Source organism: Podarcis tiliguerta, assembly GCF_965153285.1.
Source record: "Podarcis tiliguerta genome assembly, chromosome: 8".
Classification (NCBI taxonomy): domain Eukaryota; kingdom Metazoa; phylum Chordata; class Lepidosauria; order Squamata; family Lacertidae; genus Podarcis; species Podarcis tiliguerta.
In genome coordinates this window covers 8320985-8333457 of record NC_139541.1, presented here as the reverse complement: position 1 = coordinate 8333457, position 12473 = coordinate 8320985, and the positions used below count along the sequence as shown (strand labels likewise).

Sequence of the window (12473 nt, the reverse complement as noted above, 5' to 3'; positions counted from 1 at the left end):
CGCAGCCTGCATTTGCTCCATAAGACGCACACACATTTCCCCTTACTTTTTAGGAGGGAAAAAGTGAGTCTTATAGAGCAAAAAATACAGTAGTCCTATATTAAATTGCCGTGTGGGAATGACCTCATAAGGCCCAAATCTCCCCCTCTCCCACTGGCCCTGAGATATTAGGGGGAGGTCTAAATCTTCCATGCTTTTCGAGATTCATCTCTCTCTCTCTCTCTCTCTCTCTCTCTCTCTCTCTCTCTCTCTCTGCACAGGGTAGACAACAACCACTTGTTGCTGCTGATGATCCATGTCTTCCGGGAAAATGAGGAGCAGCTGTTCCGGGTAGGTCTATGAGGTGTTGCCGCCTTCTCTACCCTTTCCCCCACTCCTTTTGGGATGTCCCCCTCTCCATGTACTCAGTTTCTCCTATCCTTAAGAGGCAAAGTGAAGGGAGGGTGTGTTTGTGTGTGCGGGGCTTGATGCCAGCTAGCTCAAAGCCTGCTTTGGAGGGGAAGAACTCTTTTCCGTCCTAGAGTCACCAGCAGTTCCAGCAGATCAGGGACAGGGAGGATCTCCGACGTGCCCTTGCAGCAAAAGAGCAGTGTTCCGTGGGCAGCGTTGCCCCAGTGGCAAAGTGGTGGCCAGTGGGTGCGTTTCGCGGAGCCCCTGTGGCAAAGCCTTAACAGGGCGCCTCTCTCTTTTCCCCCCACGCAGATGATCCGCATGAGCTCTGGGCACATGGAGGGCAACCTCCAGCTCGTCTACGTGCTGTTGACTGACTGCTACGTCTACCTCCTCCGCAAAGGTATCCTGCCAGGCTGGCCCAGTCTCTTCCCTCCTTGGGGCACAGGCCCCGATCCTGGCTTTGTACAGTGGTGCCTCGCAAGATGAAATTAATTCATTCTGCGAGTTTTTTCGTAGAGCGAGTTTTTTCGTCTTGCGAAGCACCACGGCGGGGAGGGGTGGGGAGAAGCAGGGCAGCTGCCGCAGCCGGTACCTCGGACTCACCCGCAGCTGCTGGAGGGCGGCGGGGCTCAGGAGCGCGACTCCGGCTGCAACGCTGGCTGCTGGCAGCAACGGCTCTCTGAGGGGAGCGCGCGAGGGCGGTGGGCAGTGGCGCGAGGCAGCCGGAAGGTCGGCCATCAGCCGGAAGGTGGGAGGGAGCCAGAGGAGCGGGGAAGCGAGCGTGCGTGCAGTGACCGTCGCCATGACACGAGAGGCAGGGCTGTTTCGTCTAGCGAAGCAAGCCCTTAGGAAAATCCGTCTTGCAAAGCACCTCAGAAAACGAAAAACCCTTTCGTCTAGCGAGTTTTTCGTCTTCCGAGGCATTCGTCTTGCGGGGTACCACTGTACTTGCAAAGGAGCCATTTAGTGATGTTTCAGGGGTGATTATTTGGCAGGCGGTGCTGCAGATGGTGGATTGAAAAAGCATTTTTACCAGGGCTGCTTAACACACCCCTTCTGCTCCCTTTGTGGCCACTGGAGTCGCAAAAAGTATTTGTCTCACATAATATTCCCCACATACACCTGTCTTTATCCCTCCCCCCCCCCCGGCAAATAACTTGGCACTCCCCATCTTACTTTCTTTTGGGCCACAGGCAACTTCCAAAGGCAGGGTTTTGGCGGCATGCATACATAACAGCCATCTTCAAATATCTCAAGGGGCTGTCGCATGAAAGAGGGAACAAGCTTGTTTTCTCCTGTTCTGGAGGTTAGGATTCGAACCAATGGCTTCAAGTTACAAGAAAGGAGAATCCGACTAAACATCAGGAAGAACCAGCTGACAGCAAAAGCTGTTAGACAGTGGAACGGTCTCCCTCGGGAGGTAGTAGAATCATAGAATCCTAGAGTTGGAAGAGACCACAAGGGCCATCGAGTCCAACCCCCTGCCAAGCAGGAAACACCATCAGAGCACTCCTGACATATGGTTGTCAAGCCTCTGCTTAAAGACCTCCAAAGAAGGAGACTCCACCACACTCCTTGGCAGCAAATTCCACTGTCAAACAGCTCTTACTGTCAGGAGGTTCTTCCTAATGTTTAGGTGGAATCTTCTTTCTTGTAGTCTGGATCCATTGCTCCGTGTCCGCTCCTCTGGAGCAGCAGAAAACAACCTTTCTCCCTCCTCTAGGTGACATCCTTTTATATATTTGAACATGGCTATCATATCACCCCTTAACCTCCTCTTCTCCTGGCTAAACATGCCCAGCTCTCCTTCCATGGAGTAAACTCTCCTTCCATGGAGGTTTTTAAGCAGAGGTTGGGTGGCCATCTCCCATGGCTGCTTTAGTTGAGATTCTCACATTGCAGGGGGTTGGACTAGATGACCCTCATGGGTCCCTTCCAGCTCGACAGTTCTATGATAATTTAATTTGTATGCTGCCTTTCCACAGTTCAAACCATGCTCAAGGTGACCTACAAAATGAAAACAATACATAGCTACAACATGACAATAGTACAGTCATACCTCTTGTTACGTTTCCTTCAGGTTAAATCTTTTCAGGTTGCGTCCTGCGGCGACCCGAAAGTACCAGAAAGTGTTACTTCTGGGTTTCGCCGCTCACAGACGCTCAAAATGACGTCACGCACGGAAGCGGTGAATCGTGACACGCAAGCGCGGGTTGCGTTCTGCTCATGTTGCAAACTGGGCTCCGGAACGGATCCCGTTCATAACCAGAGGTACCACTGTAGTCATGAACAATAAATAAAACATTAAAAATTTTCACAACCCAACTGAACAGCTTCCACATAAATCACAAGAAGATCTATAATAAAAATGCAAAAAAAACCACAACCCAACAGCAACAACCCTCCCCTCCCCCCAGCCCAAGAACCTGGCATGGAGGCATCCCAATTTAAATTTGCCCTAGAAGCGGTTTAGTGGGTGGGCTTTGCTGATGCTCACTGTTGCCTGCGCTGACTGGCAGCAGTGCCTCTCCATGGTTGCAGGCAAGTGGGGGAGGCATTCCCAGCCCTACCTGAAGAAACTGCGAGGGATTGAAGCTGGGATCCTCTGTGCGCTAAGAAGATGCTCTGCTGCTGAGCCACAGCCCTTCCTCATCTTGGTGGGGAAGGGCACATTGTGCGGCATTGCCTTGCTCAGTTCAAAGCCTGCCTCCCTGTTTGCTGGGACTGTGTGCAGGGAGTGTGGCTTCCAGACCATCTCCCCGCCTTCTGTTGTAGTTGCTTTGCCTTTTTTTTTTAAGTGAGGATGTGAGCAATATCACCTGGGGCCTGATCACTGATCTGCAAGAGGCCATGCCAGGTGATCCATCGTGGATGGGCTGCAACTTTCCCAAACCATGTGACTGACTTGGCTCTCTCTCTTTCTCCTCCCTGCTCCCTCACCCTTTTTGGCTCAGGAGCCGCTGAGAAGCCCTACATGGTCGAGGAAGCAGTTTCCTACAATGAACTGGACTACATCTCAGTGAGTTGGGAAAGGGGGACTGAGGCAGGGGGGCAGTGTTGGCGCCTCTTGGGACAGAAGCTGGATCCAGCCGTGGTACACCTGAGAGGAGAGGGCCTTCTTGTTTTCAGTGCTCTGAATTCCAGGGCAAGGGTGCTGTTCCCAAAGAGTTGTGGGGCTTTTACCAGTGCAGTTTCAAAGGCACAGAAGCTGCCAGGTTGAGCTGCTGGCTTCTGCCTGGGGGGGGGGGGGGGGACACACACACCATTGTGTGAATGCAGCAGGGGCAGCTGGACCTGTTGAAACTGCTTGGCATCCAAGGAGATTGCAGAGTCATGGCCACAGAGGGCATCATGCCAGGCTCTGCAGCACCAAGCCCCACCTCCAGTGCCCACCTTTGAGCAGCCCACTTTTTGATTTTTTATGATTTTCAATTTTATACATTTCAGTAATTTTACAATCATTTTAACATTTTGAAACTCATCTTCCTTCCCGCTCTTTCTGTGATTCTTCAAATTTATTTTATATATTTTCTGCATGTTCCAAATTAACTTTTTTTAATAATATTTTTTATTAGTTTTCAATTACAACCCATTAATAGCCTCATTATAACAATGCCAAATTATAATACAGTGACTAATACCAATCATTCAAATACCAAATTGAAATACACAGTGGTACCTCGGGTTACAGACGCTTTAGGTTACATACGCTTCAGGTTACAGGCTCCGCTAACCCAGAAATAGTGCTTCAGGTTAAGAACTTTGCTTCAGGATGAGAACAGAAATTGGGCTCTGGCAGCACGGCGGCAGCAGGAGGCCCCATTAGCTAAAGTGGTTCTTCAGGTTAAGAACAGTTTCAGGTTAAGTACGGACCTCCGGAACGAATTAAGTACTTAACCCGAGGTACCACTGTAATTTAGGTGTTCCCCCGCATTCTAGAATTGATTGAATTATTTTCTTTACATCTGCATTCCAGATACTAATTTCAATTACATTCCTGTCACGATAATAATCCCATGTACAACAACTGCAATATTAATTTCTATTCGTATTGACACATTAAATGGTTTATGAAACTACAAGTGAGGCACTCAAACTATGTCCTTGTTCTTCCTGTGTGTGACAATTATTCTGTCCATAATGTTTCTTCCTGTCCTTGTAAAATGCTGTGTCTGTCTTTCCTGGTTGTTGATGTTCTCCATCATGCCTTGGGCGGAGCTAATATCCCATTGTTGTTTCAGAAATGCATATTCTATATTAACATAATCATTTATTCATCTACTTTAAGTGCATACTCTTATAAAACTGCAGGTTATTACAATAGTCCCGCCAGTGTCTTACCTGTTTACAGTTTGTTTGTAAATATTCAGTTGGGCAGGACGCGGGTGGCGCTGTGGGTAAAAGTCTCAGCTCCTAGGGCTTGCCGATTGAAAGGTCGGCGGTTCGAATCCCCACGGCGGGGTGCGCTCCCGTTGTTCGGTCCCAGCGCCTGCCAACCTAGCAGTTTGAAAGCACTCCCGGGAGCAAGTAGATAAATAGGGACCGCTTACTGGCTTGCCACGTGACCCGGAAGTGTCTTCGGACAGCGCTGGCCCCCGGCCTCTTAAGTGAGATGGGCGCACAACCCTAGAGTCTGTCAAGACTGGCCCGTACGGGCAGGGATACCTTTACCTTTTTATTCAGTTGGGCAGCCCACCTTTGAGCAGCTTCTCAGCTCAAAGGATGAGGGGCTCTCCTTGGTCCTGGGGCTCCTTCCCTGACCTGGGGTACCTTCCTTCTGCCACAGGTGGGCCTGGACCAGCAGACGGTGACCTTGGTCTGCACCAACCGCAGGAAGCAGTTCCTTCTGGACACGGCCGATGTCACCCTGACCGAGTGAGTAAAGCGCCATGCCTGCTCCCTTCCTGGCACTTTTATGAGGCAGCTGCCCGCTTTGTGGCCTTGGGTGCTCTTGCCCTGCACAAGGCAGAGCAGTGTGCCAGCTGGGGGTGCAGAAGGGGACTGGCCCCGCATTTTAAGGGCTCCTCCCTTACCAGTTTGCTTCTGGGATGGCCACAGAAGAGTCTGCTGACTGCAGCAAGGCTGTATTTTAACAGCATCTAAATGCTATTAAGGGGGGACAGGGAGGATTTCAGTACATTCCCAGTACATTTCTGAGCACGATTCAAAGTGGTGGTGCTGACTTTGAAAGCCCTAAATGGCCTCGGCCCTCTGTGCCTGAAGGAGCATCTCCACCTCCATCGTTCAGCCCTGAAAGTGAGGATCTCCTGGCAATTCCCTCACTACAAGAAGTGAAGTTGCAGGGAACTAGGCAGAGGGCCTTCTCGGTAATGGTGCCCGCCCTGTGGAACGCCCTCCTTTCAGATGTCAAGGAAATAAACAACTGTCTGACATCTGAAGGCAGCCCTATATAGGGGAGTTTTTAATGTTCGTTGTTTTCCTGTGCTTAATGTTTTAATTGTTGAGAAGCTGCCCAGAGTGGCTGTGGCAAACCCACTCAGATGGGCAGCATGTAAATTACGGTATTATTATTATTGGATCAGCTTTGGTTTTCTGGCCTGATCCCCCATTTCTGGGAATGAGTCCTCACCCCCTGACTCCCGCTTTTGCCCTCTGTATTCCCCCCTCCCTCCCCCAGGTTTTTCCTGGTGTGCCTCAAGTCAGCCATGATCAAAGGATGCCGAGAGCCGCCCTATCCCAGCATCCTGACGGACGCCACCATGGAGAAGCTGGCGCTGGCCAAGTTTGTGGCTCAGGAATCCAAGCGGGAGGTGAGGAGGAGGGCACTCTGGGCCATTTCCCAGCCAACTGCAGGCAGTTTTAAGTGCAAGCCTCCCTGACCTGTTTTCAGCAAGGGGAGAACATGACTAGTGTCTGCATGTTGCAGAATGATCAGATGGTCCTCAGGATCAGAATGAGAGCGGCAGGCCTGCTCCGCTTTTGCACTGCGCCTGAGAGAATTCCATATGCAATAAGGCTGTGGGCGGGGGGGCTGTTCTCCCCAAGCCACACCCACCTGTCAGTCAGCTGACATCACCAGGTGACATCAGCTGGTTGGCAGGTCAGTCCTGCTGGGTTCTGCTTCACCAGAGAGTTCCCCATGAGGAGTGTTCCCCCTACAGAGAACAGGAGCCAATCTTCCACTCATCAGCTGGTAAGCAGAGAGTTCAGTCCTGCCGTCTGCTGCTTTGCCAGCCTGTTTCCTGCAAGGAACACCCTGGTGGGCAGGGGTCACATGACATCATAATGACATTGACTGGTGGGTTGGGGATGTTGAATGTGCCAAAAAGGTTCCTTGCCTCAGCTGTGAGGGAAGAAGGAGACTGTCATGCATGGTCTCTGCCAGTTTTCCCACCTGGATACTTAGCTACTGCTGTCCTCCCACAAATAGGATTGGTTCAGGGGTCCCCCTAGCATTTCAGACCCTCCCCCCCCCCCCACCAAGGGGCCTTTCAGGCACCAGCCCTGGAGGGACTTCATCACAAGCTCCTTCCTCCTCCCCACCCCCAATGCTATGAAGCTATTAACCCTACTTGTGGGTTGGGGCGGGGTCTCCTTCAGATCTCGGATGTGGTGGTCCGCTTCTACGGCCTGATCCACTGGGAAGACCCCATGGACGAGACTCTGGGGCCAGCCCCCTCGGACTACATGCTAGCCGAACATCCCATCACAAAGGAAGGTGTCCTGAGCTACAAGGCAGGGACCAACTACCTGGGCAAGGAGAACTGGAAGACCTGCTACGTGGTGCTCAGGTGAGAGAGAGACAGGATCGCAGAGCGAGCGAGGACGGGAGCACAAAAGGCTCAGAGGAAGCGCCATGGGCTTGCTTCTCTTACTGTTTGTGCCTCCAATGTGCAGCCCCCTTTGCCTTCCTAATGACCCCCCTGCCCCTGTCAGACATTGTGCCCTGCGACTCGCATCAGCACCAAGCTGCACAGCTGATGCAGCAGCTGCCGTGAGTGCCCACCCTTTACCAGAGTGATGGAGCTCCCCACCCTGAGTCCTGAACACAGGACAGGAGAGCATGACAAAATCGGCTCTTGCATTTTCCCTCCACAGCAACGGCATCTTGTACCAGTACCCGGACCGTGCGGACGTCACCCTTCTTCTTTCCGTGACCATGGGGTGAGTTTGCCCCGCGAGGCAGGAGCCTTCCAGATCTTCCCTCTTCCCCACCCCTACCCACCCCACTCACTCGCAACCCTCTCTGGCCCTCCTTGCAGTGGGGAGCAGTGCGGAGGGTGCCGGAGGTCCAACGGGACGGACCGCCCCCACTCCTTCCAGGTGATCCTGACTGACCGGCCCTCCCTAGAGCTGAGCGCCGAGAGCGAGGAGGAGATGGCTGACTGGATGCAGTACCTATGCCAGGCGGTCTCCAAAGGGGTGAGAAAAAGCTCTGCTTCCAGATGAGACCAGTACGACTCACAGGGGCTGCTGCTTATGAGTGGTCCTAGGCAGCCTGGGCTTCTGTGGCCCCACAAAACCGCTTTTGGCCCTCATCAGTAAAGGGGGTAAAGATAAAGGGACCCCTGACCATTGGGTCCAGTCGTGACCGACTCTGGGGTTGCGGCGCTCATCTTGCTTTATTGGCCAGGGGAGCCGGCGTACAGCTTCCGGGTCATGTGGCCAGCATGACTAAGCCGCTTCTGGCGAACCAGAGCAGCGCATGGAAATGCCGTTTACCTTACCACCAGAGTGGTACCTATTTATCTACTTCCACTTTGACGTGCTTTTGAACTGCTAGGTTGGCAGGAGCAGGGGCTGAGCAACGGGAGCTCACCCCGTCGCAGGGATTCGAACCGCCGACCTTCTGATCGGCAAGTCCTAGGCTCTGTGGTTTAACCCATAGCGCCACCCGCGTCCCTAGTAAAGGGGGAGACCTGCTGAAATGAATGACCACAAATTAGCCATGTCCATTAGCTTCAGTGGGTCAACTCCTGAGTAGAACTGGAGAACCAAAACACTCCATATGCCAGAGCTTTCCAAACATGGTTAGTGTGTCAACCTCAGTGTGTAGGTGTGTTGTGCAAACTCTCGCCGGGCTGGAAAGGGGTTAGTTTAACCTCTGGTTTGCTTATAAAACTGATTTACTATTTTGTGAACAGATGCATGTCTAAAAAGTGTGTCACCGACAGGAAATGTTTGGAAACCTCTGCCTTCTTCCAGGTGGTCCCCCAGGGCGTGGTTCCTGCCCCCTGTGTCCCTTGCTGCCTGGTGCTGACAGATCAGAAACTCTTCACCTGCCACGAGGACTGCCAGACCAGCTTCTTTCGCTCGCTGGCCACGGCTGAGTTGGCGGACGTGGTCTCTGTCTCCACAGAGGCTGGCCGGGAATACTGTATCTTGGTGAGTATTTGGGTGTCCTGGGGGCATGTGCCACATGGGTGTGTCCAGCCAGCAATGGCTACAGACACCTTATACCAGATCATACCATCAGTCCACCTAGCTCAGTATTGTCAACACTGACTGGCAGCAGTAGCTGTCCAGGGTCTTGGGCATGGGACATTCCCAGGCCTACCTGGAGGTGCTGCCAAGGACCGAATGTGCGACATTCTGCATCCAAATCTGAGCCATGACCCTTCTCCTAAAGAGTAAGTAAAGTAAGTTCTGAATAATGATTGGCATCTGACTGTCTTGGAAGACACCTTTGGGAGTGAAGTCAAACCACTGGAGACTTACAGTGCCTGCTGTGGCTGGAGAAACCAATGTGGGGAGACCTCTTTTATTGCAGGTGGGGCAAATTTTGCTGCTGCAGCTGCACCATGGCATTTCTCCTCTCTGTGCTCCTCCCAGTGGTCATTCCTTCTCAGGCCGCTGATGAAGCCAACCTTCGTGACTCGTTTGCAGACACCTTCCTAACGCAGAGTTGGTCTGCCGATGGTCCTGAAGGCAGCTCCGCAAAGCATACTTGGGAATCCTGCCATATTTCATTTTGTGTACCACGACCAAGCCAGCATAGTTCTGAAGAAAGGGCCGATTTAAATAAGAAAATAGGAAGCTGCCTTATACAAAGTCCGGCCCTGAGGCATTCTCAAAGTAAAGGAAGGATTATACTCTGATTAATAAGAATACACACAGAGGCTTGAACCAGCAAGATTCTGGGAAGGATGCGTATAATAATCTCTGTGTGTCCACCCCTCAGCCCAGGTCGTTTTATTCACAAAAGAACTTTTACTGAGTGTTTGTAAGAACCAAGCAGATTCCTTCTGAGCATTTCAACAAACCACGTGGGGACAAAGTTAAACTACCAAAACTAATTAAGCATGGTGTAAATAAAACAGACTACAAAACTACAAGGGAGTGCATTTGGCAGCCCCGGGAGGATCATCTAATCCGGCCTCCTGCGATGCAGGAATATGCAGCTGTCCATTATGGGCAGCCTTGCAATTACCAGCACCATGCTCTAGCCAACTAAGCTATCCAGCTCTTCAGTGTTTTCAGACAGGAGGAGCCCATTCCCAGCCCTGCTTGGAGATGCTGACATTGGAGATTGAATCCGGGTCCTTCTGCATGCCAAGCAGGTGCCCTTCCCCTCAACTGATGTGTGTCTTACCCTCTCTCCCTTCCTAGGAGTTTGCCCAGGACCGCAAGCAGTACCTGCCCTCCTGGGTGCTCTATTTTAGCTGCATAGCAGAACTGGAGAGGTTCCTCCTGGCGTTGGACACGGTGTGGAAAAGCACCTACCAGGTAAGCTGGCCTGGCTGTTGGCCTGGCTCTCCTCCCAGGCCTCTGAAAGGTGGCTAGGCTTTGCCTGCTCTCCTCCCTTTCCTACACACTGAAGCCCACGCTGTGTCTTGGCTCCTACTGTGGCATTGCCATCAAACCATAGGGGTGGCTGTGCTGCTGCTATGAAACGTAAAAAGGGCCTTTTGTTGATGTCCTTCTGTTTCAAGAGACAATGGAGTGCACCTCCAGGGGTGAAGTTAAACTGCTGCATTAGCAGCACCAAAGTGACCTCCATGGGGCGCAAGCCTAGGCAGTGTGCATGGATGTTCTGGGATGCCCAGACGACAAGGCCCCCCTCTCGGCCTCGCTGATGTGGAGCACAGGAAAGCAGAGCAAGACATTTGGCACCAGGGGCTGCAGGAGTTGCTGGAAGGAGGTGCACAAGGCACCATCCAACCAGTCTTAGAGATTTTCAAGTTACGCTCCATGGCGACCTGGATGTAACGGAGCACGTTACTTCCGGGTTTCGCCGCTTGTGCATGTGCAGACGCTCAAAATGACATCGCGCGCATGCGCGGAAGCGGCAAAATGCGACCCGCGCAGAGGCGCAGTTGCATCATACGTTTTACTCAGGATGCAAACAGGGCTCCGGAACGGATCCCGTTTGCATCCAGAGGTACTACTGTACATCAATACCATTTGAGTCTCTTATCTGTGATGAAGAAACAGCTACTGTTGCATCCTGTGGACCAGGTGGCCTTGGGCTCTGTGGCTAGGCTGCTGAGGCTTTAACCAGGCAGGGTTCACCCTTCAGCCTCACCCAACTCCCTGTTTTCGGTCTTAGCAAGCCACAAACCTTCCTCTCCCGCCCCTGTTTTGTCCCGACAGGTGGACCTCCAGCACAAGCCGATCGAGGACGCCTCCATCCGGAAGAAGTGCGAGGACGCCGTGAGCTTGATCCACAGCGCCTGGCAGCGGAGCGACAGCCTTTGCCGCGGGAGGGCTTCCCGGGACCCCTGGTGTTAGCCTCCCGGCCGGCAGTGGGAAACACGACTCTGCGGCAGCGCAGGCATTGGCCTTCTTCACGAGCCAGAGGCTGCTTGAAGTGGAGCTGGGCCTCCCTGCGGCCGCTTGGCTGCCAGCAGAATCCAGCTGGAGACGAAAGGGGGCCGTGTGCGAGACTGAGTGAGTGAGTGTGCACGTGTAATAATAGGCCGATGAAGCACTGCGATCCTCGAGCAACTTCCACCGGGCCCACCTTCCTGCATCTCTCCGTCTCCTGCTACATCTCAGCTGGAGGTTACGGTACAAGGGCTGCCGGCAGCGGTGAAGAGGACTGGCTTGCTGGCGCTCCACTGGCAGCCCTCCCAGGGGCCTGGAGGCAAGGCCTCATCTTCGAAGAATACTAATCTCTTATTAACGGGGATCGGGTAGAGGGGCACGACCCGGGCCGGGAGGTCTGGAGCTGTTAGGATGAGGCAAGGTTGGGACGTGGCGGACACCCTGCATGCATTTCTCTTGTCAAAACGAAGCAGAAATTTGCCGGTCTTATTCCACTCCCCCCCCCCCCCCGCCGAGGTACAGACAAATCTCCGCCTGCTGCTCTCCCATCTCTCCTTCGTCCCCCAGATGTTCTCTTTCTGTGAAGGGATCTCTGCCTGTTTCCAGCCCCTCTGCCCCGGTCTCAGCAGGCTACTGGGCAAAGCTGGCACAGCGGATCGGGCCTTCGCCATCTCTTCAAGGAAGCTGAGAAAGAGCAGCCAGGGTGGGAGTGGCGGCGCCGGCAGCATCCTCTGCTAGGCCAGCAGGTGGCGCTCTGTTCCCAGGTTTCCCTGGTGGAGTGGTGTTTCCCAGGAAAGGATCTGTTGTCAGGGGTGGGCTTTGACCTGGTGCGGTGAGATCCTCTTCTCCTCCTTGCCCCTTGCAACCAGAGAAGCTTCCTATGGGGAGGGGGCAGTCTGCCCTGGCATCTGCTGGTCTGTGCAGATTCTGCCTCTTCACATTCCTCTTGTTTTGCAGGAGGGGAGTCCCTCTGTGCCTGCCCACCTCCTGGCTGGCTTTAGGGCAGTGGTAATGCTGCTCGGGGGGGGGGGGGCGGGGTGCTGGAAGCGAGCTGGGGGGGGGGGGGTTGCTGATCTGTTTATGCCAAGAGCAAATCTATAGGAAGCAGGGGCCGCCTTGGTTATCCCAGCCATGATAGGCAGGGTTCGGGTTTTATTTGCCTGAGGAGGGTGGTGTTGTGTTTTTTTTAAGCTGTTGGTATTTTAAATTTTCTTTAACAGAGAAGAGACTTGCTAATGTATTATATGCGTTCATGCGGGGGTCTCCCCTCCCCCCAAGAGGTGGCCTGTGTGGCAGAATGTATCTGCACATACATCTCCCCTCCTACCCTGTAATAAACGCTCCTTGGTTAA

General features: G+C 53.0%; 1 protein-coding gene across 2 annotated transcripts in view; it reads left to right on the top strand.

The window, feature by feature from the left end:
- The window catches only part of PLEKHM2 (pleckstrin homology and RUN domain containing M2), a 37058-nt gene extending 24585 nt beyond the window's left edge, over positions 1 to 12473 (top strand). For both annotated transcript variants that reach the window (XM_083453812.1, XM_083453813.1), the window contains 11 exons: positions 261 to 330; positions 703 to 793; positions 3348 to 3412; positions 5180 to 5268; positions 6032 to 6164; positions 6955 to 7145; positions 7453 to 7518; positions 7617 to 7776; positions 8560 to 8739; positions 9964 to 10080; positions 10948 to 12473. In XM_083453812.1, coding sequence (XP_083309938.1) covers positions 261 to 330; positions 703 to 793; positions 3348 to 3412; positions 5180 to 5268; positions 6032 to 6164; positions 6955 to 7145; positions 7453 to 7518; positions 7617 to 7776; positions 8560 to 8739; positions 9964 to 10080; positions 10948 to 11085 — 1300 coding nt within the window. In that variant the 3' untranslated portion in view covers positions 11086 to 12473. The remainder of the gene's footprint in view (positions 1 to 260; positions 331 to 702; positions 794 to 3347; positions 3413 to 5179; positions 5269 to 6031; positions 6165 to 6954; positions 7146 to 7452; positions 7519 to 7616; positions 7777 to 8559; positions 8740 to 9963; positions 10081 to 10947) is intronic.